At 46.3% G+C, this 21,088-nt stretch overlaps 1 protein-coding gene across 6 annotated transcripts in view; it reads right to left on the bottom strand.

Annotated features, from left to right (window-relative positions):
- Positions 1 to 21,088, bottom strand: part of CSMD2 (CUB and Sushi multiple domains 2) — a 653,904-nt gene that overhangs the window by 86,609 nt on the left and 546,207 nt on the right. For 5 of the 6 annotated variants that reach the window (XM_029572110.1, XM_029572106.1, XM_029572104.1 and 2 more), the window contains 9 exons: positions 19,002 to 19,118; positions 18,688 to 18,801; positions 17,349 to 17,444; positions 15,707 to 15,910; positions 14,434 to 14,558; positions 11,442 to 11,538; positions 9,802 to 9,906; positions 2,337 to 2,455; positions 1,287 to 1,356 (listed from right to left, as the gene is read on the bottom strand). In XM_029572110.1, coding sequence (XP_029427970.1) covers positions 1,287 to 1,356; positions 2,337 to 2,455; positions 9,802 to 9,906; positions 11,442 to 11,538; positions 14,434 to 14,558; positions 15,707 to 15,910; positions 17,349 to 17,444; positions 18,688 to 18,801; positions 19,002 to 19,118 — 1,047 coding nt within the window. The remainder of the gene's footprint in view (positions 1 to 1,286; positions 1,357 to 2,336; positions 2,456 to 9,801; positions 9,907 to 11,441; positions 11,539 to 14,433; positions 14,559 to 15,706; positions 15,911 to 17,348; positions 17,445 to 18,687; positions 18,802 to 19,001; positions 19,119 to 21,088) is intronic. The other variant, XM_029572107.1, reaches the window with a different exon arrangement.

The following is a 21,088-nucleotide window of genomic DNA, read 5'->3' as shown; positions in this document are numbered from 1 at the left end:
CTTCCCTGTGACTGAGAGCCATTCGGTGTTGCATAATTTCTCTGTGATTAAACAGTACCATAGCACTGCAGAGCAGCAGGAGCCTTAAGTAACTTCTAAGGATGGGAGGCTAAAACTGGATAAATACCACCTCCGTGAAGTGATAAAACAGAGAATATTAATATTAAACATTTACTCTGGCTAAGAGCAAAGTATTTCCTTACAAAACAGCTATAATTATTGTAATTTTTTCTCTCTCTCTCTCTCTGAGGCTGGCCTGTGCTTGACAGCTTCCCAGTCGCTCCTTCTTTCTGGGGCTTCCCTGGAGGAGCTGCTTTTCTGATTGAGCAGTGGGAGGCTGTGGTGCTGCAGAGGGGAGAGGGGGCCAGTATCACGGAGACAGGCGTCCCACAGCTCTGCTGTCTCCCTGGGGGCAACGTGCTGGCATCGTGGCTGTATAAGCACATTACTTCCATGCACTGCCTCAGCTGAGTATCGGCTTCAGGGGCACAGAAGAAAATGTCTCACTCTCTAAACAATCTTCAGAGCAATATATTACTCATTTAACATATTTCTTAATCAGCTTCCTTGTCCCATCGGGCTGGCTTGGGGTTTTGCTTTGGTTGGTTCTGTAGTATTGACCTCTTACCCCCTCCCCCATCCTCTATATGTGCCACCTCGGTCTGAGTGATGCCAGTTCCTCTGAACACCCCCTGCAGTTGCTGTTTTTCCCTGTTTCGTTCTTCAAAACATTCCTCTGTCACAAAGCAGAAGGGAACCCTACGTGCAGCAGTGTTTGGAGCTGCTTTTTTCTGGCAAGTTCAGGGACTGTGGGAGAGAAGGGCTGGTCAAGCACAAGACTGATCAGTAAAGACAGAGTCGTGGCAAATTTATCCGGGATAAGCTGTGCACGTACCTTGTCCCAGATATTCAGCGGGACTTATGTGCCCGCTGGGTATGTGCGCCTATGGGTAAACTTAAGATCCATCCTAGAATGCTTCCATTGAAATCCCTTTTTTATGTATTTGGAGGGGGGAAATAATCAAAGCTTGGTTTTTGTGCACAAAGGCTTTCAATATTGACATGAAAATGAATTAGCAAGCAGTTTATTCCCTGGAATACCAGCAATAGGAGATTATTTAAAAAGAAGAACATTCCTTTCATCCCCTTTAAGATTTCCCTTAAAGGGATAGGATATCTGAGCTTTTTCAATCCTCTCTGTACTGCCCTACTAAAGGGATTGGATCCCCTTAGTCACAGCCCTTACAGGATGCACAGGGGCCGTGTGGTGGAAACTCAGAACGTACCAATGCACAATGGAGGGGGGTAGTTCCACCGTCGTACGGTCCCAGGCATACAGGAAATGTGAGAGTTCCCCTGTGGGAAGCAGAAAAAGAGACAGAATTAAGGGGACACCTTGTAAGGTAGGGGATCTTTTGTTCTTTCCAGGACCAGTAACTAGGACGACACAACCTAACTTGTATTTTGCAGAATGGAAAGGGACAAGAGATATTGAGGTCCCTATTCAGTAGGCCGGTGAGTGGACAAGTAATTTGGCTACAGTTAGCCAGATAAGTTGTCCCAGATATTCAGAGGGATAAATGTCCTGCTGAATATACTTTAAACCTAACCAGCTATGTTTGAATATAACCGGTTAGGACTGAAGTTATCCAGATAACTTTATCCTAAACTAGCTCTATTCAACTAGAGCCAGTTAACTGGCTGAAAATTTTAAAAAAATGTTTGTGGGCATTCAGGCTTGATCCCATGCACTCACCCCCCCGCCCCCAGATACCCTCCCCAAATCCCAGCTGGGAGTGCAGCAGTGTCTTACCTGCTCTCAGCGTGGCCTGCATATAAACCCGGATACATTTAGACCTGCTTTTACCATATCTAGATGTAACCAGAAAGCACCGATATTTACTACTGTCTGGCTAAGGTTAGGTCCCATCCAGGAATCCTCTTTTGTAGCCCACAATTTATACAGCTAAAAATTATCCACACAGCGGGGGCAAATATTTAAGCCACAGATTTGTCCGGCTAAGTTCTGAACTTAGCCAGACAAATCCGTTTGAATATTGACCTCATTAATTTTAAGAAAGAGATGCCATTTGTAGGGAGGCCTGAGTCTGCAGTGAGATGTCCACAAACAGGGCAATGTTTGTGGCTTTTCTTCTCTCAAATGAACACATTTCTGCACTATAGAACAATTTAGCTAGGCTAAAAATGTGTTTTTCATTATCTATTTTATACTTTCTCTCCAAGAGGGTTTTTTGTTATAATCTTTTTTATCTCGTGGGATCAATTAAACAGCTGGAATACAGAAGCGGGTTGTGTGAATAAAGTACTGACTGTACCTGGAGCACATATCCCGGCTCACACTGAAAAGAAACGACGTCATTAACCAAGTATCGCTCTCCAGTCTTCAAGCCATTACTGGGCACGGCAGGCTGAGGGCAGCTGGACAAGCCAACAGCTGGAAGATGGCAAAAAAGGGGTGAAGGTTTAGCTGAAGGAGGCAGACTCTCAAGGCATTCATTAAAAATAAAAATCCAAGACAGGCAGATGAGAAAAAAGGGGGGAGGAGGGAGAAGAGAGGATGGTACTTACATGTCTGGTGTAATGCATGCACAGTGCTGAGTCGTCACCCCAGCAGTCTGGGCGGTGTACACAGTGGGATTATGTCACAACGAGACCTATGCTATTAATACATCCACTCCACAGTGGAATCTCCATACTTTTTAGTGTGAATATAAGTATGAAGAAATATAATTTCTTAAGTTACTAAAATCCCAAAGACAGCATAAATCCTACACAGCTGAATTCTGAATTTGCAAAGAGAAATATGGAAAAACTTGTTGGTTCATTCTGAGGCCAATATTCAAAAGAGCTGATCACCTAAATTTAGGGACATTTTTCAGTACAACCTAGAAATCTAAAGCTTTCTGCTGACAATGGCAGAAAGAGAACAGTGCCCCATCCCACATCCCCTCTCAGCTCAGATAATCCAGAACCTCTGTTCCCTCATCTGTAGCTGTACGAAAAGTGCCCCATCCCACGTCCCCTCTCAGCTCAGATAATCTAGAACCTCTGTTCCTTCATCTGTAGCAGTAAGAGAGCAGTGCCCATCCCACGTCCCCTCTCAACTCAGATTATCCAGAACCTCTGTTCCCTCATCTGTAGCAGTAAGATAAGTGCCCCATCCCACATCCCCTCTCAGCTCAGATAATCCAGAACCGCTGTTCCCTCATCTGTAGCAGTAAGAGAACAGTACCCCATCCCACGTCCCCTCTCAGATCAGATAATCTAGAGTCTGTGTTCCCTCATCTGTAGCAGTAAGAGAGCAGTGCCCCCTCCCATATCCCCTCTCCATCAGATAATCCAGAATCTCTGTTCCCTCATCTGTAGCAGTAAGAGAACAGTGCCCCATCCCACGTCCCCTCTCAGATCAGATAATCTAGAACCTCTGTTCCCTCATCTGTAGCAGTAAGAGAGCAGTGCCCCCTCCCACATCTGTTCCCTCATCTGTAGCAGTAAGAGAACAGTGCCAATCCCACGTCCCCTCTCAACTCAGATAAATCCAGAACCTCTATTCCCTCATCTGTAGCAGTAATGGAGCAGTGCCCCATCCCACATCTCCTCTCAGCTCAGATATTCCAGAACCTCTGTTCCCTCATCTGTAGCAGTGCCCCATCCCACATCTCCTCTCAGCTCAGATAATCCAGAACCTCTGTTCCCTCATCTGTAGCAGTAAGAGAACAGTGCCCATCCCACATCCCCTCTCAGCTCAGATAATCCAGAACCTCTGTTCCCTCATCTGTAGCAGTAAGAGAGCAGTGCCCCCTCCCACATCCCCTCTCCATCAGATAATCCAGAATCTCTGTTCCCTCATCTGTAGCAGTAATGGAGCATCCCCCATCCCCTCTCAGCTCAGATAATCCAGAACCTCTGTTCCCTCATCTGTAGCAGTTATGGAGCAGTGCCCCATCCCACATCTCCTCTCAGCTCAGATAATTCAGAACCTCTGTTCCCTCATCTGTAGCAGTTAGAGAACAGTGCCCCATCCCACATCTCCTCTCAGCTCAGATAATCCAGAACCTCTGTTCCCTCATCTGTAGCAGTTATGGAGCAGGGCCCCATCCCACATCTCCTCTCAGCTCAGATAATCCAGAACCTCTGTTCCCTCATCTGTAGCAGTTAGAGAACAGTGCCCCATCCCACATCTCCTCTCAGCTCAGATAATCCAGAACCTCTGTTCCCTCATCTGTAGCAGTAAGAGAGCAGTGCCCCCTCCCACATCTGTTCCCTCATCTGTAGCAGTAAGAGAACAGTGCCAATCCCACGTCCCCTCTCAACTCAGATAATCCAGAACCTCTGTTCCCTCATCTGTAGCAGTAATGGAGCAGTGCCCCATCCCACATCTCCTCTCAGCTCAGATAATCCAGAACCTCTGTTCCCTCATCTGTAGCAGTAAGAGAGCAGTGCCCCCTCCCACATCTGTTCCCTCATCTGTAGCAGTAAGAGAACAGTGCCAATCCCACGTCCCCTCTCAACTCAGATAATCCAGAACCTCTGTTCCCTCATCTGTAGCAGTAATGGAGCAGTGCCCCATCCCACATCTCCTCTCAGCTCAGATAATCCAGAACCTCTGTTCCCTCATCTGTAGCAGTAATGGAGCAGTGCCCCATCCCACATCTCCTCTCAGCTCAGATAATCCAGAACCTCTGTTCCCTCATCTGTAGCAGTAATGGAGCAGTGCCCCATCCCACATCTCCTCTCAGCTCAGATAATCCAGAACCTCTGTTCCCTCATCTGTAGCAGTAATGGAGCAGTGCCCCATCCCACATCTCCTCTCAGCTCAGATAATCCAGAACCTCTGTTCCCTCATCTGTAGCAGTAATGGAGCAGTGCCCCATCCCACATCTCCTCTCAGCTCAGATAATCCAGAACCTCTGTTCCCTCATCTGTAGCAGTAATGGAGCAGTGCCCCATCCCACATCTCCTCTCAGCTCAGATAATCCAGAACCTCTGTTCCCTCATCTGTAGCAGTAAGAGAGCAGTGCCCCCTCCCACATCTGTTCCCTCATCTGTAGCAGTAAGAGAGCAGTGCCCCCTCCCACATCTGTTCCCTCATCTGTAGCAGTAAGAGAGCAGTGCCCCCTCCCACATCTGTTCCCTCATCTGTAGCAGTAAGAGAGCAGTGCCCCCTCCCACATCTGTTCCCTCATCTGTAGCAGTAAGAAAGCAGTGCCCCCTCCCACATCTGTTCCCTCATCTGTAGCAGTAAGAGAACAGTGCCCATTCCATGTCCCCTCTCAGCTCAGCTGTTTCCTAAGTTTCTCTGCCTGCTCATGACCTGAGAGGATCAGAGTCTGGGAGGGAGACATATTCCAGTCATCTCACACCTGAATGTGTCCACTTTATTTAAATCACATTTTTGCTATAAAAAACACATATTTTTGACATCTATAATTTATCCTCTTTCATGAAAGGAGACTTTTTTCCTTTAATTATGGAATGAATTTATCATGTTGTATTGAGAAACAGCATTAGATGTTGTCTTTGATAGCTTCTCAGTCAAATTAGTAAATGAACATTTCTGCATTTCCATCTCCCTTTAGGCTCCAGTTATGATGAGGAGAACTATCAGAGACCGAGGAGCAACCCTAGGGTCATGCATCAGGCACCTGGCTCCCTGATTATGCATTCTGCACTGCTCAGGCTGCTGTCTCATGCTCAGGTGAAGCTGCCAGACCCTCACTTATGCTCCACACCAACAGCTGCCAAGGGCTAAACTTCTATTCTGCTGTGACATCTGGAGCCTTCAGTCTGATGCCACATCCGCAGGCTGGGACCCTTCAGCAGGGGTTCTCTATGAGCCATTCTCACCACCTCCAGGGAAATCATGGCAGAAGTGAACAATCCTCTGCTGCTGCTGCTGCACTGAAACACAGGCAGTCAGCTGAGGCTGTGCATTAGTTTGCAGGGACACCCATACAGGTTTTAAAGAGCTTCTAGGAAGTAAGCCCCAAGGCCTGGTGCAAGGGTATTAGGTGCTCTGGGTGAGCCTTAAAGCCTTGCAACCCACCTGGTATCACCCTGACACCATACACACACAAATTATGCAATTATAACAGATTTTACATGAAAAAGGACATTCAAAGTAGCCTTCTAAGGTAAAAATATCATCTACACCATATATAGTATACTTACTTGCTCTGCTGTGGTGCCAAGCAGAAAACCCTGCAAAAAACACTTGGATCCTACATAGTATTAGGCCTATCGTAACGCATGTTGGGTGTGGGCTTGGCCCTCAGAAAGCCATGAGTAACTTGAATTGTAATTACAATATAGTAAACCACCAGCATTCAAACAGTAACAACCCTACCTGTGAACAGACAGCAATGGAACTATTACACCAGGCCCTAAACACTAATACACCTGCTATTAGGAAAACAGGACAAACCAGGCTACTGTAGATCCCTACAGATAAACTATACACTAGCAAATACCTCACCTGCATTATATGTGCAGAGCACAGACAGACCCTCACCAAATACTGAATAGAGAGAGCATAGAGGAAAAATAGAAGCGTGGAAACAAAAACTGAGCTGGAAGCTGCAGCAAGTCAGAATCTTTATGCAGTGCAACAATGGAAAAAGTAAAACATCACCAAGCCTCTTAAAACATCAAATAAAATCAAGAAATAAAACTATACTAATAAAAAGAATATTTCAAAACAGCTGACAAATAAAACATCTAATAATTAAAACATAGAAACATAGAAATGACGGCAGAAGAAGACCAAACGGCCCATCCAGTCTGCCCAGCAAGCTACGCACTTTATCCATTTTTTTTATTTCCCTTTTTCTCTCTCCCACCTGTTACTATTGGCTTCCAGTACCCTCCAGCTCTAATTCCCCTCCACCCCACCACCAATGTAAAGAGCAGCGCCGGATCTGCATCCAAGTGAACATCCAGCTCAATTAGGGGACCCCTGTTTTTTTTTTGTTTGTTTTTTTTGTTGTTTTTGGGTTTTTTTGGAGATAGCAGCCCTCCATCCTTCCGCTCCGTGAAGGTGGAACACCAACCACCGGCATCCCGCTCCGTGAATGCCTCTGTGGCTACTGCCGCTCCGTGCAGTGTTTGAATGCCTCTGTGGCTACTGCCGCTCCATGCAGTGTTTTGCTGCCTCCTCTTTATTCACGCCCTCTAGACTTGATGGACCCACAGTGTTTATCCCACGCCCCTTTGAAGTCCTTCACAGTTTTAGACTTCACCACTTCCTCCGGAAGGGCATTCCAGGCATCCACCACCCTTTCCGTGAAGAAATACTTCCTGACATTGGTTCTTAGTCTTCCTCCCTGGAGCCTCAGCTCGTGACCTCTGGTTCTGCTGATTTTTTTCTGATGGAAAAGGTTTGTCGTTGTCTTAGAATTGTTAAAGTTTTTCAAGTATCTGAAAGTCTGAATCATGTCACCCCTGCTCCTCCTTTCCTCCAGGGAGTACATATTTAGATTCTTCAATCTCTCCTTGTATGTCATCCGATGAAGACCCTCCACCTTCCTGGTCGCCCTTCTCTGTACCGCTTCCATCTTGTCTTTGTAGATACGGTCTCCAGAACTGAACACAGTACTCCAGCTGAGGCCTCATCAAGGACCTGTACAAGGGGATAATCACTTCCCTTTTCTTACTCGATATTCCTCTCTCTATGCAGCCCAGCATTCTTCTGGCTTTTGCTATCGCCTTGTCGCATTGTTTCGCAGACTTCATATCATTAGACACTATCACCCCAAGGTCTCTCTCCTGCTCCGTGCACATCAGCCTTTCCCCCCCCATCGAATACAGTTCATTCGGATTTCCACTCCCCATATGCATGACTTTGCACTTCTTGGCATTGAATCTCAGCTGCCATATCTTCGACCACTCTTCCAGTTTCCTTAAATCCCGTCTCATTCTCTCCACTCCTTCCGACGTGTCCACTCTGTTGCAGATCTTAGTGTCATCCGCAAAAAGACAAACCTTACCTTCTATCCCGTCCGCAATGTCGCTCACAAAGATATTGAACAGGACCGGTCCCAACACCGATCCTTGCGGTACACCACTTAAAACCGCTCTCTCTTCAGAGAAAGTTCCATTTACCATACGCATTGTCTTCTGTCCGTCAACCAGTTTGCAATCCAGGTCACCACCTCAGCACTCACTCCTAAGCTTCTCATTTTATTCACCAGTCTCCTGCGCGGGACCGTAACAAAAGCTTTGCTGAAATCCAAGTAGATGACATCGAGCGCTCTTCCTCGATCCAATTCCTTGTTTACCCAGTCAAAAAAGTCAATCAGATTTGTCTGACAGGATCTTCCCCTGGTGAATCCATGCTGCCTCTGGTCCAGCAATTCTCCGGACTGTAGATAGTTCACTATTCTCCTTTCAACAGTGACTCCATTACTTTTCCCACCACTGAAGTGAGGCTAACTGGTCTGTAGTTACCAGCCTCCTCTCTGCTCCCACTCTTGTGAAGCGGGACCACCACCGCTCTTCTCCAATCACTCGGCCCCACTCCCGTTTCTAGGGATCTATTGAACAGGTCACACAGCGGACCCGCCAGCTCATCTCTGAGCTCCCTCAGTATCCTGGGATGAACCTCATCAGGCCCCATGGCTTTGTCCACTTTCAGATTCTTTAGCTCTTCCCATACATTTTCTACTGTAAAAGGATTTTCATCTATTCCACTTCCTTCCAGTTTCTTGTTGTGTAGAGATGGTCCTTCTCCAGGGTCTTCTTTAGTGAACACAGAGCTGAAGTATTCGTTTAATATTTCTGCCATTTCTTCATCTCTCTCCACACATTGATCATTTCCACCTTTCAATTTCACAATACCACTATGGACTTTTCTCTGATGTATCTGATAAATGTTTTGTCACCATTTTTTATCTCCTTGGCAATCCTCTCTTCTGCTTGAGGAGGCTAAAAAATGCTACTCTATCCATATGTGGGAACTTTTTATTTCCAGATGTCCCGAGATTGTTGTGGATTAGTAGGGGGTTGTGGGTGGATGTTGCACACAAACCTGCTCCTCTCTTGCTCATGTACACACACGCCTGCTCTCCTTCCTCGCTCACACACACAGCAGCTGCCTCCTCCTTCAGCTCCACGAGGACAAATGGTGCTCTGCACTCTGTTCCTGCTCCTTCATCTGCTATTTCCTGCCAGCACAGACTCACGCAACACCGCGTCCTCTTTCAGGCTTATGCAGGCAGGATGAAGGAGATGTCATTGTGGTGGTATCAGCTGGCCTCATCCTCTGGCCCTGAAAGCCCCCAAATCAGTCAGAGCTAGAGGGATTAGCATATGGAGCAAACATGTCTTTAGACATTTAACCAGATATGTAGGGTACCTTTGAGCTCCTGCACTTTCTATACGGCAGTTGAGAGCCTAGGATTGACAGTGTCCTACCATGGACATTCATCTATCATCTTGTCCTGGTAATACTAGGGGTCCCTTCTCCAGCACAACGAAAGGATCATAACAGCATGTCCTGGATATTTCTGCTGCTTTTTCCCTAAGATTTCTTAAGATTCAGAGACCTGCAATCGCTTAGGAGAGTAACTCCACACCTAATTAAAACGTGTTATTTTTAATCTGTACTGACATTATTTATTTATTTGTTTGTTGAGTTTTATATACCGTCATTCGGTAGAGCCATCATAACGGTTTACAAAAATATACATTTTTCTTAGCAGTTGTGTAACAGAAAAAAAAAATATATATATAAAAAATTATAGAGCATAGTGCAAGTCACGTGCTGGTGCTTAAAAGTCTTACTTTTGTACTCCAGCTGGAATCCTGCTGCTGAGACGCTGATGTCTGTGTAGAAGTGCAGGTACAGCTGGTTGGAGGTGCTGTTCAGAAGTGCGGGCACTGTACTTCCTACACCAGAAAAAGAAAAACAACTTGCAACCTGTCCCCTTTGCAGCTGGACATTTCCTGCCCACATACAAGTGCCTGTCCCTCAATCCTCCTAAAAGTGTACGCAGCTCCACAGGAGGAATAGGTTTAGTCACATTTAGGGGAGGCATTCCCGGGGGAGTATTTTGGGCAGGATTGGAAACAAGGCACGTGGATTGCATTTCCCGATCCATGCATGTTATTTTGCATGAAACATCGACCTACACAAAAAGCAGCTGCAAACATCTGCAGATACTTTGTGCCTGTGGCAACTTTCAGAGGGAATGCCAATGCATACTTTCCCTGTCAAATCTGCTGCAAAGCACAAAGAGCACAGTTCATGAGGTCCGGGAGCAGCCGCCCTGGCTTAGCAGTGCGTACTGGAAAAGGAGTTTATCCATAGGATCAACATGTAGAAACCAGAACCCCCGAAGCAGCTGAAAGTGCCGTTTTAGGGTAAATAAAGACTGGAATAAGCTGTGCAGATTGCGGGTCTATGGGCAGTAGGTCTTTAGAAGCTTTGAGGGCACAAAGTTGCCCTCCTCTGCCAGGTTAAAAGCGCGCAAGGGCTCCCATGGTTTGCATGCTTTTAGTGGTTAAAAAGTGAGGTCACTATGGTTGTGTTTCAGTCGCACCCATACTCATCATTTTCAAAATCACATGCACGATCTCCCTCTCATCTCCTTGGCCATCTGCAGAAACAGCAGATGCAAAGCAGACAGGTGCTTGTAATAATAAAAACATTTATTTGTTACATGTCCAGAGGGTGGTTCAGCAATACATCCAAAATCACTTTAGCAGCTGCAACATATAAAAAGTCTAAAACAAATCATAACATCTCCCACCCGGCATCATCATAATCAGAGCTGAAGGACCGCTGCAAACGTGTGTCATGAGCTCACGTCTGCACCTGTTTATCCTCCAGTGTCAGAGGTTACATTTGGTCGTTGAAGGATGTGATGTGCAGAATGAAGCCAATTTGTCCAGGTAGTTTTGGAAAAATCTCTGGTTTCAAAAATCCCCCTGTCTGTTCCCGCTCTGTTTAAATGTTGCATGAAATGTAACTGGATTTAAAAAAGGCAGTGCTGCAGTGTACTGGGGGCAGGGCTTAAGTGTGGCCGGTCACTATCCAGGTAAGCCTGGTCATGCTAGAGGGCTGCCCTACAATCATCCGCGTAACTGAGACTGTAGCTGGGAAGCTTCCTCAGCGTGCATTTGCTGGCGCAATGGATACAGTGCTTTGGGCAATCCCCTGGGAGTATAAATGTAACCTAACATGCAAGGGCCCCCCCAAAGTGCCTGCCCCATTCTGGCTGGAGCACTGTGATTGGTTGGAGGGAAAGGCCCTTGGCACCTGCCCATCCCCCCATAGAAATGCCGCTCCGCTGGGTGTGCTTCATGCTTGTTGTGCGTACGTTTCCTTCCAAAGCTACTGCAAGTATGCGCTGTAAAAATACTCTCCAGACATGCAACTTGCAGGCTATTGGACTGTTGACATTCATTTTGCAGATTCCTACCTGAGAAACTTCCCAGCATGGTCACGGTGTTATCTCCCCCGTCAAAGACCTCCAGGGAATCCCAATTCTGCTCTGTCACAAAGCTGACCACCTGGATCTGAGAAAGCAGACAATACAACTCCATAGGAATGGCATTTCCAGGGAGTGCCCTGCGGTGCACGCTTCAGGTTAAACCACAAAAATGTGTTGAGACTTCAGACTACAAAGTGAACTAATGAAGATAACATGGTAAGTGGGGATTTATCTCCTCTGCTCATTACACAACAAAGCCTCCTCCCTGACTCCCTGCTCAGATTCGCTCCATAGGTGGTTGCTATTTCATAGGGAAAGTGTGAGAACCAAAACAGAGGGATTTGCCATGGACCCGGAGCTGACAGGAAGAGATCCCCATCGGTCAGAATCATTGTTTTGTAGTGGAACCAGCATAGTACAGATCAATAGAGAGGCACCTACTGACCCAGCCTCTCTGCCTCCTTGTGTAATATCTGGCCCTTCTCTCACCCTGGACTTTTCCCAGGCGGACTTGAATTTTGGCACTGTTTGGATGGCTACCACTTTTGCTAGTTGGCGATTTTTTATTTTAGTTTGACACAGTAATTTATTACCACTCAGACACTATGAGGTCCAAACTAAAATAATTGTCTGGATAACTTTGGGAGATAGCCAGAGAAAATCTTTCGGGGTTGAAATTGGAAAAATATATCGGCATAAAAAGCAGCAGCATTGGAGGCCTTCCTTAAGTGATGGCAAAGAGAAGACCAAAATAGTCCATCAGATGGCCCTTCCCCACCACCTGCCTTCTGCTGCTCTGCGCTGTTTACTCCCACGCCAAATGTTTCATCAAAAGTTAGCACAGGTTAACCCAGTTCTTCATTTGCATCCTCTGTGTTTATCCCATGCCCTTTTCAATTCCATTACTTGTCTTCACCACGGGACTCTATGCCAGACATCCAGCACCTTTTCAGCAGAAAAATATTTCCTGATGTTGTTCTCAAGTTTACCCACTTAGTGTTTCCTAGCACTATAGCTTCCTTTCCATCAGAAAAGGTTTGATTCTTCAGCATTTCCTCTGTCTCTCCTCTAGCTCCCCAAATCTCTGAACCTCTTCTGTCCTATCTTTCTCCTTTTTGAGATGCGGCCTCCAGGACTGAGCACAGTCCTCCAGGTGAGGCCTCACCAAGGACCTGTACAGGGATATTTTCACCTCCTTTTTCTGCCGCAGCTCTGGCCGAGGTCACCACCTTGCCATTTTCCCATCAATTAGCGAACCTGGGTTTTCCAGTACTCGCCCCACAGTTGGGAGTGCTGACGCCTGGATGAAAGGACGAGCTTATTTATAAGCTGTATCCTCCTCCTTCCCTGGCACACGGTCAGTGACCTCACGCATGCACTGCTATCTGGCTCGTCTGCTCGCTGCTGTATTCTGCTCCAGTGCGCACCAGTGATGTGCTGCCGGTTTCTTGCCAGCGCTGCCTCACTGGGTGAGACACTGCCTGTTTTCAGAAAACAGTTTACCAAGGGGAATCCCGTGTCCCCTCTCACCAGCACACATAAATAGGAATTGCAAAGCCCAGCAATAAAATATTATGGCGTAAAGGAAAAAGTTTTCATTTTATCCCCTGCCCAGGCAAAGTTTGAAATGATGCTGGGAACATTGTGAGAGGGCTCATCCAGTTCAGTGGTGACTTTGGGGGCTCCAGAAGGGTTCGGACATCAAAGGGCACTCCTGTGAATGGGGATTGAACACCTTCCTAACGGCATTTTTAATTTAAAATGCAGGCATCCAAAAGAAAAATAAAAAGGAACAAAGGCTTCTAATTATAGCAGCGTTTTTGGGATTAAACTGTCTCATTATCATATTTAAGTACAGAACTGTGAAATGTTACTGTTCTCCGAAGAGCCTTAAATGTCATTTTAAATGCTGGCTGTGTAGAATGGAGAGGCAGATCCGATGCCCTTTATGTTCTACATGGATTTAATTGCAATGATTCCAGGCATGTGGCAACAAACCTGTAATTTGCAGCTTGCAAAATGTTATTTCTTACAGCGCTTTTAAGAATACCTCTCCAATACGGCTGTCGCTAGGATTGCTGACTGTCCAAGAACCTCAGCAGCCGTTAGACTGGAATTAATGACCCTGCATCGCCTTTAGCATGTGCTGCAGGTGGCTGCCACCCTCCTCACACCATCTCTCTCCTGGTGGCAGAGGCCAGTAAATATAGCTGCAGTGTAGTTGCAATTATAAAGCAGTAGGGGGCGAGCCAGCAGCCAGATCACTCCACTGGCTGCCACTCTCCCACCTTAGGAGTGACTGGAGGTAAGACAGCAGCATCCATAAGCCAGCAGTTGCAGCATTAACCACGTATTTGCTCCTCTCTCTAACAAAGCAGGAACGAGCGGTCAGACAGTTCCATTTCCCACCGCTGGCAAGCAAGGACATCTTTAATAATAGTGCAGCCTGCACTCTCACTGTCAGATGCTACTGGGAACTGCAGACTGGACCCAGTCTTGCCTGCTAGGAGGATGAGGAGTGAGGTTTATTTACACGAAACGAGGTCTGTGCCACAGGAGGAGACAGCATTGGTGTGCTGAAAGGATACAGGCACAGTACAGGGCTATCTCTGGAATTCGCTCACTGCTGGGTTCACAAAAGGACTGCGCAGTTCCTTGGAAAGGCTTTTTAACCTGTCAGGGGTTTCTGAGAGCGAATGGGACTCCTACTCCTGCCTTATTTCCTCTGCACATTCTCTGCAACTCACTGCTCCCCACTGTAGGCAGGACTGGATGGATCTTTCTCTGTTGTAGGTTGGCAATGTTTATGCAATCACAGATTATTGGAGATAGTGGGTCCTGGGGGGAGACATCGCTGGTCTGCTTATGGAGGTCACTCCGATGAAGGCTCTCTCTCCATAGTACAGCAAGGGAGCAAATGGCGTCTTTCTAAAGGCATTGTTGTCCATTTCACAAGGACAGCTTTCTCCATTACTCTTACCTGTATGCCGGCTCCCTCGGGGACAGCGATTCTCCAGACACAGTTCAGGCTGTTGAGGTATGGCTCAGGGAAGCCAGGGGAGAGGATGGTCCCCTTCCGCTCAGTCAGGTTACCACCACAGGGCACTGAAACAGCAGAGACACACTTCTAGGACATGCGGTCTTGTAAGAGATACACGGCAGCACGCGAGGCCCTGACACTGCTCAAACCACGTTCAGCTTCATTCGACAGGGCCTTTTCACCCCGCCCTTACAACTGCAGATTCTGCATTGAGGAGCGCTATAGAAATGTTAAGTAGAAGGAACAATAGTAAAAGTCAAAACATTGGCTGGCAAAGTTTCTGGAATTCTGAAGCATGTTAAATACTAGGGATGGGCATTCGTTTCTTCCGTTTCAGTGGGCACGCACTTACCTTACCAACTTTCTAGTGCACACGAAAAAACGGATATTATACGAGTATTTTTAATAATGAGTTATGTACATAATATCCAGTTTTTTATGTTTGTACTATAGTAGGCGTATCCCACCGAAACAGAAAAAAATGAATGCATTATAAAAAATAAAGCTGGTTTCAAAGCTTGCTTGTATCTAACTTATTTTGTTTATTTTGATTTAATGTTTTGGGTGGGAAACGGGATCTCAGGGGAGGGAGGTGCGGGCTTGGCTTGGTTCCTATGGGCATTGGGCAATTCTGAAGCAAGGAGCAGATCTTCCAGCCTTTGCAGTGACGATGCAGGAAAGCAGAGACCCTGCTGATGATCTGAATTTAGGAGGAGTTTAAAGTGCAGTCTCAGAGGAACAGTCAAGGATCCTCTCAGCCCCAGAGGAGCGAGATCCTTTCAGATCAGTGAAAGGCACAGCTTGCCCCAGTTCTGTGGTGGGGCTGCGTGGGAAGGTTCACATTAAGATAACTTTATTGGCATAATCTGTGCAATATAATCTGCAGTTCACCCCCTCCCTTTACTGTTCAATGTTCAATTTTGTGCCCTATTCATTGTTCTCTGTAAAGCTCGTTAGCTGCATTTTCTGTTCTCTGTGAACCGATGAGATGTTCCCAACGTGCATCGGTATATAAAAGCCTTTAAATAAATAAAATAAATAAATAATAACAATCTTATAAAAAAAAGAGTACAAATGGCACATATTTGCTATATCACAACTACAGCTTGTTGGTTAACATACATCCTCAGAAGGACCTTTCTCCAACATTAGATTCAGAAACCAAAGAGCTGCGTTGCCCAGTACAGTTGATGCCATGCAGCAGCCCCCTTACCCACACAGGTTGGCACAGATGTGTTCCACTGGGCGAGCGTCCCAGGCACTGTCAGGCATTCAATGTTCTGGGAGCCCTGAAGGGCATAGCCTGGGTTGCATTCAAACCGAATAACGGCTCCCACTGAGAAATCCTTCCCTGTTCTCCTCCCATAGCGCGGCTCTGGGACTGAGCTGCACTGTGTGGCACTGGTACGAGGAACCGCTGCAGAAGAGAAGAGAAATCTGAGAGGAACCTTGCAGTCTGAAACGAGACCACTGCAAGGCTAAGTGTGCACACGGGCTTCCATAGTGCTTGTGCGATGAGGCAGACTAAAGAGAGATGCCCCCCCCCGGGGAGGGTGACATGCACTGTTTTACCCCCATACCCTCCACAAACTCCAGGAACAAAGTGTGTGGCTAGCTCTGATGTCTGCCAATGTTGACAAGGGAAACTATGCCGTGTGCAGACTCTGCATTTATGTAATCTGTTCCAACTTGCCGTGATCGATTCTACGTACCGGGCCAGAGGGGACAGTAAAACATCACTTACAATGATTAAGCACCAAAATACTCAGAGTCTCACATGGAAACATGTCCATAAAAATATACATTAAAAATTCTTATTTTCCACACCACTTTTCATATGGACCTTTTTAAAATAAATTAAAAAAAGCATCTTTATGGCAAACCTTGATTACCATAAACAAGGCTTGTACAGTATTTCCCACAGCAGCCACGCATCTTGAGAGGAATCCACTCCTTATGCTCATACGTGTGCCCCTGCCAAGTTCCATGCTTTGCATGTATGTAAGTGAACACGCGTGTGCTCAGAGGCTGACTGTAGCAGCTGCCTTCCTGACCACTCTGAATTTCAGTTCCCTCTCTCATCATCTGAGAAATAACCCAAGGGAGCAACTTTCTGCAAACCATGACACTGCTTTTCCTATTGTGGGGAAACCTAGCAGATTCAGGAAGTGCTGACAGTTCCTCAGAAGGAACTCCCCTGGGAGCACTACAGCCTGCAGTGCTAGTACTTACTGCTAATCCTAAATTATCCAAACCAGAGACATTACAGGTGCAGGCTTATCGGTAGGACAACTGTACTCTGTGTGCAGCAAGGTTAACTACACTAGGGGGGTGAAGGGCAGACTCTTATTCTTACTGTGCGCACCAGAATGGATAATGGCAACAGTGAAAACAAGAACCGCGTATTAAGATAACCAGGACTGGATAGCAGGAGTGTTGCAGAGTAGGACTGAGGCGCACTGACAGAGCCTTGTGTGAGGATTTCAATACCGGAATAGCAGGGGGTGCTTCAGGGCGGGACTGAGGTGCACTGTAGAGTCCTCAATACTGCAATAATTGGGGTGCTGTAGCGTGTGAGTGAAGTAGAGTTGTATGTATGTGTGTGTGGTCTCAGTACTGGAATAGCAGGGGGTGCTGCAGGGCAGGAGTGAGGTGCATTGGCAGAGCTCTGTTTTGGAGGGTCTCAGTACAGGAACAGGAGAGAGTGCTGTAGGGTGAGATTGAGGTGCATGGCAGACCTGTGTTTAGGTTCTCAGTACTATACTATATGGAATGTTGCAGGGCAGGAGTGAAGTGCATTGGCAGAGCCCTTGAGAATTTAATCAGGGATTTTAAGAACAGAATGTGCAACCTACCTTGATAAACAAAGTGAAAACCTTTAGCTGTTGCTTGGCCGCTGGTGCTGAATTTGATTAAAACCTGATTGGATGTTGCTAAAGGCAAAGATTCTCCTATGCAGAAAAAATAAACTTTGAATTAGAGACTTAGCATATGTAATAAGCAGTCCTGGGAGAAGTGTGGGGTGTAGAATGATTACCAGTCCCAGGAGAAGCATTGTCTAATTTGCCCCCACAGCAGCAGCATGGCGTTAAAGCATGGCATGGCTCTGCTTTCTGAACCTTTCAGTTCCACTGTTTGAAATAAAGAAGGGCTTTTGACGCAGTTAGTAGGGATGTGCATTCGTTACATTCGTTTCAGTGGCATCAGTGTACCTTGCAGACTTTATAGTATATGAATAAAAATGGATAGTATGCGTGTATTTTTAACAACAAATTATGCAATACTGTCTGTTGTTACCCATATACTATAAAGTCCGCGAGATTTGTAGATCCCACTGAAACAGATGTAATGAATGCACATCCCTAGTTAGGCAGCTTGGACACGCTTTGAGAGCCTGTCGCTTGGCGGTTTCCTTTACTCTCACACTGTGACAACCCGTCTCTAACCCTAAGTGAAACGCCAGCTGTGTGCATGAAATCTGTGGCGCCGCTCATCCCAGAACCCAGCCAGTCTCACCTGCCTGCTGGGCGCACCACCTGTCTGCTGGTCGCCTCATGCTGTTCCTGAACCTGCTGTAAAGATGCGACTGGGCTCGCTCTGCAGCCTCTGCATGCACGTGGGATGTGCGTGTCTGTCTGCATATGTACGAGTGACACTCTGTATCTCGTATAATGGTAGTAAGCTTGGCAGTTAAACAAACGTGTTTTTCCCTTATTTCAGGTTGTTGTAAAGGATGAAAGTGAGACTTAACTAGCCAGTGGCAGCCAAGCTGTCCGACAGTGCCCCAAGGAACAGGAAGAGCAGGCACCGACCCTCACCCAGAGGGACAGCGCAAGCAGGAGGGACTTGGGAAAGGAGATTTTCCTTTATCAAGATGGAATGGTTTTCTCTACGAGAAAGGACACGGACTCCCATCTCTCGACAAATGATCTTATGCCTTCCAAGTCGCATGTACATGCAACCACGAAATTTAGGGCGGTGCACCTGAAGAGGAAAAATCAAATGATGCACCACAGCCCCAGTTTTACAGAGACTTTATAAAAGCCCCTCTTCTGGAGAGCTCCCCTACGTGGTCTGGGTGTTCACTTGGCGAGTTTCTCCTCTTCCACGTGTCCCGTTTTCATGGTACAGTGGGGTTTTAATGAGCAATGCTGAGGGAGGGATGCTGCAGAAGCGTGCCGCATGATACGTTACCTGTATGAGAGCCAGAGAGGGAGCTCAGGAGCCGGGCTTGCTGACTGGGGCCGTCGTGCACCTCTACGACATCATTTAGCGCAGTCTGAAAGAAGGTGAACTGCCCGAAGACGACTGTGGAAAGAGCGCAGGCAAGGGGAATCACTTCAGTCGCACAGGAATACTCTTGGGTCTCGGAGAACAAGTGCATTTCATTACAGAGTCCAGCAAGCTTGGAATTTTCTGCACATTCCTCGTGTGCGATTCCACTGCTCCGCACCATTTTCAGAGGCTGAACTGCTGCTAACGAGGAAAACAGACACAGGGGGACTTACCATAATCCTTTGGTACCACCACGAAATACAGGCAGCTCTGTCCACTGGTATAATTGCGTGGATAATTTGGAGAGAGGACAATGCCTTCAGAGGTTGCGTACTGTCCACCACAGGGTGCTGAAATAGAAATGAGAAATACAGATGGAATGATCCCATGACGGCAAAAGGCAGAAAGACTTGTTGAAGTCGTAACGGATTGCAGATTGATTCAAGAATTAAAAGATCTTCTTAGTGTTTGGGTACTTGCCAAGCTCTTATGGTCTGGATTGGCCTCTGTTGGAAACAGGATGCAGGACTTGATGGACCCTTGGTTTGACCCAGCATGGCATGTTCTTATGAGTTTACATTTTGGGATCATGCTGTAATTTTTATTTTTATTATTATTATTAATAATAATTATTCTGGTCCAAGATGGTGGCTAAAATGTACACATGTTGTATGCAAGAGCACATGGTGAAATGTAGAGGGTCTGTTAGGGAGAGCCCCTCAGAGCCTCCAAACATCACCTTTGCTGCTGCTGGCAGAGGGAGGGCGAGCTTTCTGGAGGTTGAGGTATCGCTCAGCCCTGACAGCTGAGGTCCTCCGGAGTGAGAGGTGCTTGTCTGCTTAGCTGCAAAGGATTTGGTCTCGGCTAATGGAGGTTTCCCCATCTGAGAGGCGACAATGTCTGCACCAAGAGTCAGAAGTGAGTATGAGGATGGAGTTGGATGCTGGCTTCTCCGATCGGAGTGTGGTGGATGGGCAAAGGGCTTTGTTGTAGTCAGCGGGGAACGTTTGCAGGCTCCCAGGGCCACTTTGGGCAAAGCCTGGAGAGTATTAGGAACGTGAGAGGTTGCTTGGAACATCCTCTTTCCTCCTTACTACTTTTAAGCCCGGGAGAATGAAAGCTTCTGCTATGCAACTGAAGTCAGTCCAAGCAAGTCTGATACAGGGTCAAAAAGTGGTTCATCGCAGGTTGGAGAACTTGGAAAAGACTGTTAAATGTATGAATTTTGAATTTGCTACAATCCCCATTCTTTCTTGGGGATATTCTGCTTGTTCCTGAAGGAAGGCTCCCTCCTATTCGTAAGATCTTTCCTTTGCCCACTGAGAAGTCAGAGTGGTGGAGGGGGTTAGTGGAGGTTTCTGCTGAGAGTTTGCACTTGTTTGGTTTCCTGGAGGGATATGGAGAGGAAGTATCTGCTACCTTCTTAGCTACTCTTGTGTTTCCTCAAGACTGGATCTCTATACTTCATCTTTATTTTTGAAACCATCAAGTGTTACTCAAAAGGCACAACTTGGATATTTCCTTCCTTGGCTAGGCCAAGACAGGAGTGCAGGAGGGAATTTCTGTCTATGTATTCTGAGGTGTTGGCACTTGGTGCCACTTATTTTGTTTTCCTTGCAAATGTACTGTTGTCTTCGCCACAGTTAAATATTTCTTTGAGCCATCACAAATTGAGATTTTTCCTAGACTAAGAAGGCAGCTACAAGTGAATTATCTGTTATGCCTATAGACCCCTTAAGCATTTTCTCTTGGATCTCCAATTATGGTGACATCATTGAAGTATGTATAAATTATACATTTACATACAGTTGTGCTCATAAGTTTACATACCCCTGGCAGAATATGTAGGATGTGTAGCATTTTAATAAACATGAGTGATAAAAACTCGTCTGTTATTTTTAATGTGTTTCAAATTAAACTATTTTATGCATCACAGAATAGCACAATCATGAAACCAATCATAGCAATAAAGGAAATAATAAAATGGTCCTGTTCAAAGGTTTGCATGCCCTTGAACGTTTGGGCTGATAATGTTCACTCAGGCTGACACACACAGGTTGAGATGGCAATGAAGGGTAGGTATCCACACCTGTGCCTTGTTTGAGTGTAATTAGTGTCTGTGTATAAATAGTCAACAAGTTTCTTAGCTCTTGAAAAACCTTTGTGCATTTCATGCAGGGCTGCACTGACTTTGGTGCTTACTGAAGCATGGGAAAAGCAAAAGAACTGTCAAAGGATCTGCAAGCAAAAGTAGTTCAACTTTATAAATCAGGAAAAGTAGAATTGCTCAACAGGCTCTCCTTTATTTGTTTAATAGGAA

Source organism: Rhinatrema bivittatum, chromosome 11 (genome assembly GCF_901001135.1).
Source record: "Rhinatrema bivittatum chromosome 11, aRhiBiv1.1, whole genome shotgun sequence".
Classification (NCBI taxonomy): Eukaryota; Metazoa; Chordata; class Amphibia; order Gymnophiona; family Rhinatrematidae; genus Rhinatrema; species Rhinatrema bivittatum.
Note: the sequence above shows the minus strand (reverse complement) of the source record. Positions and strands in the feature narration are given on the sequence as shown.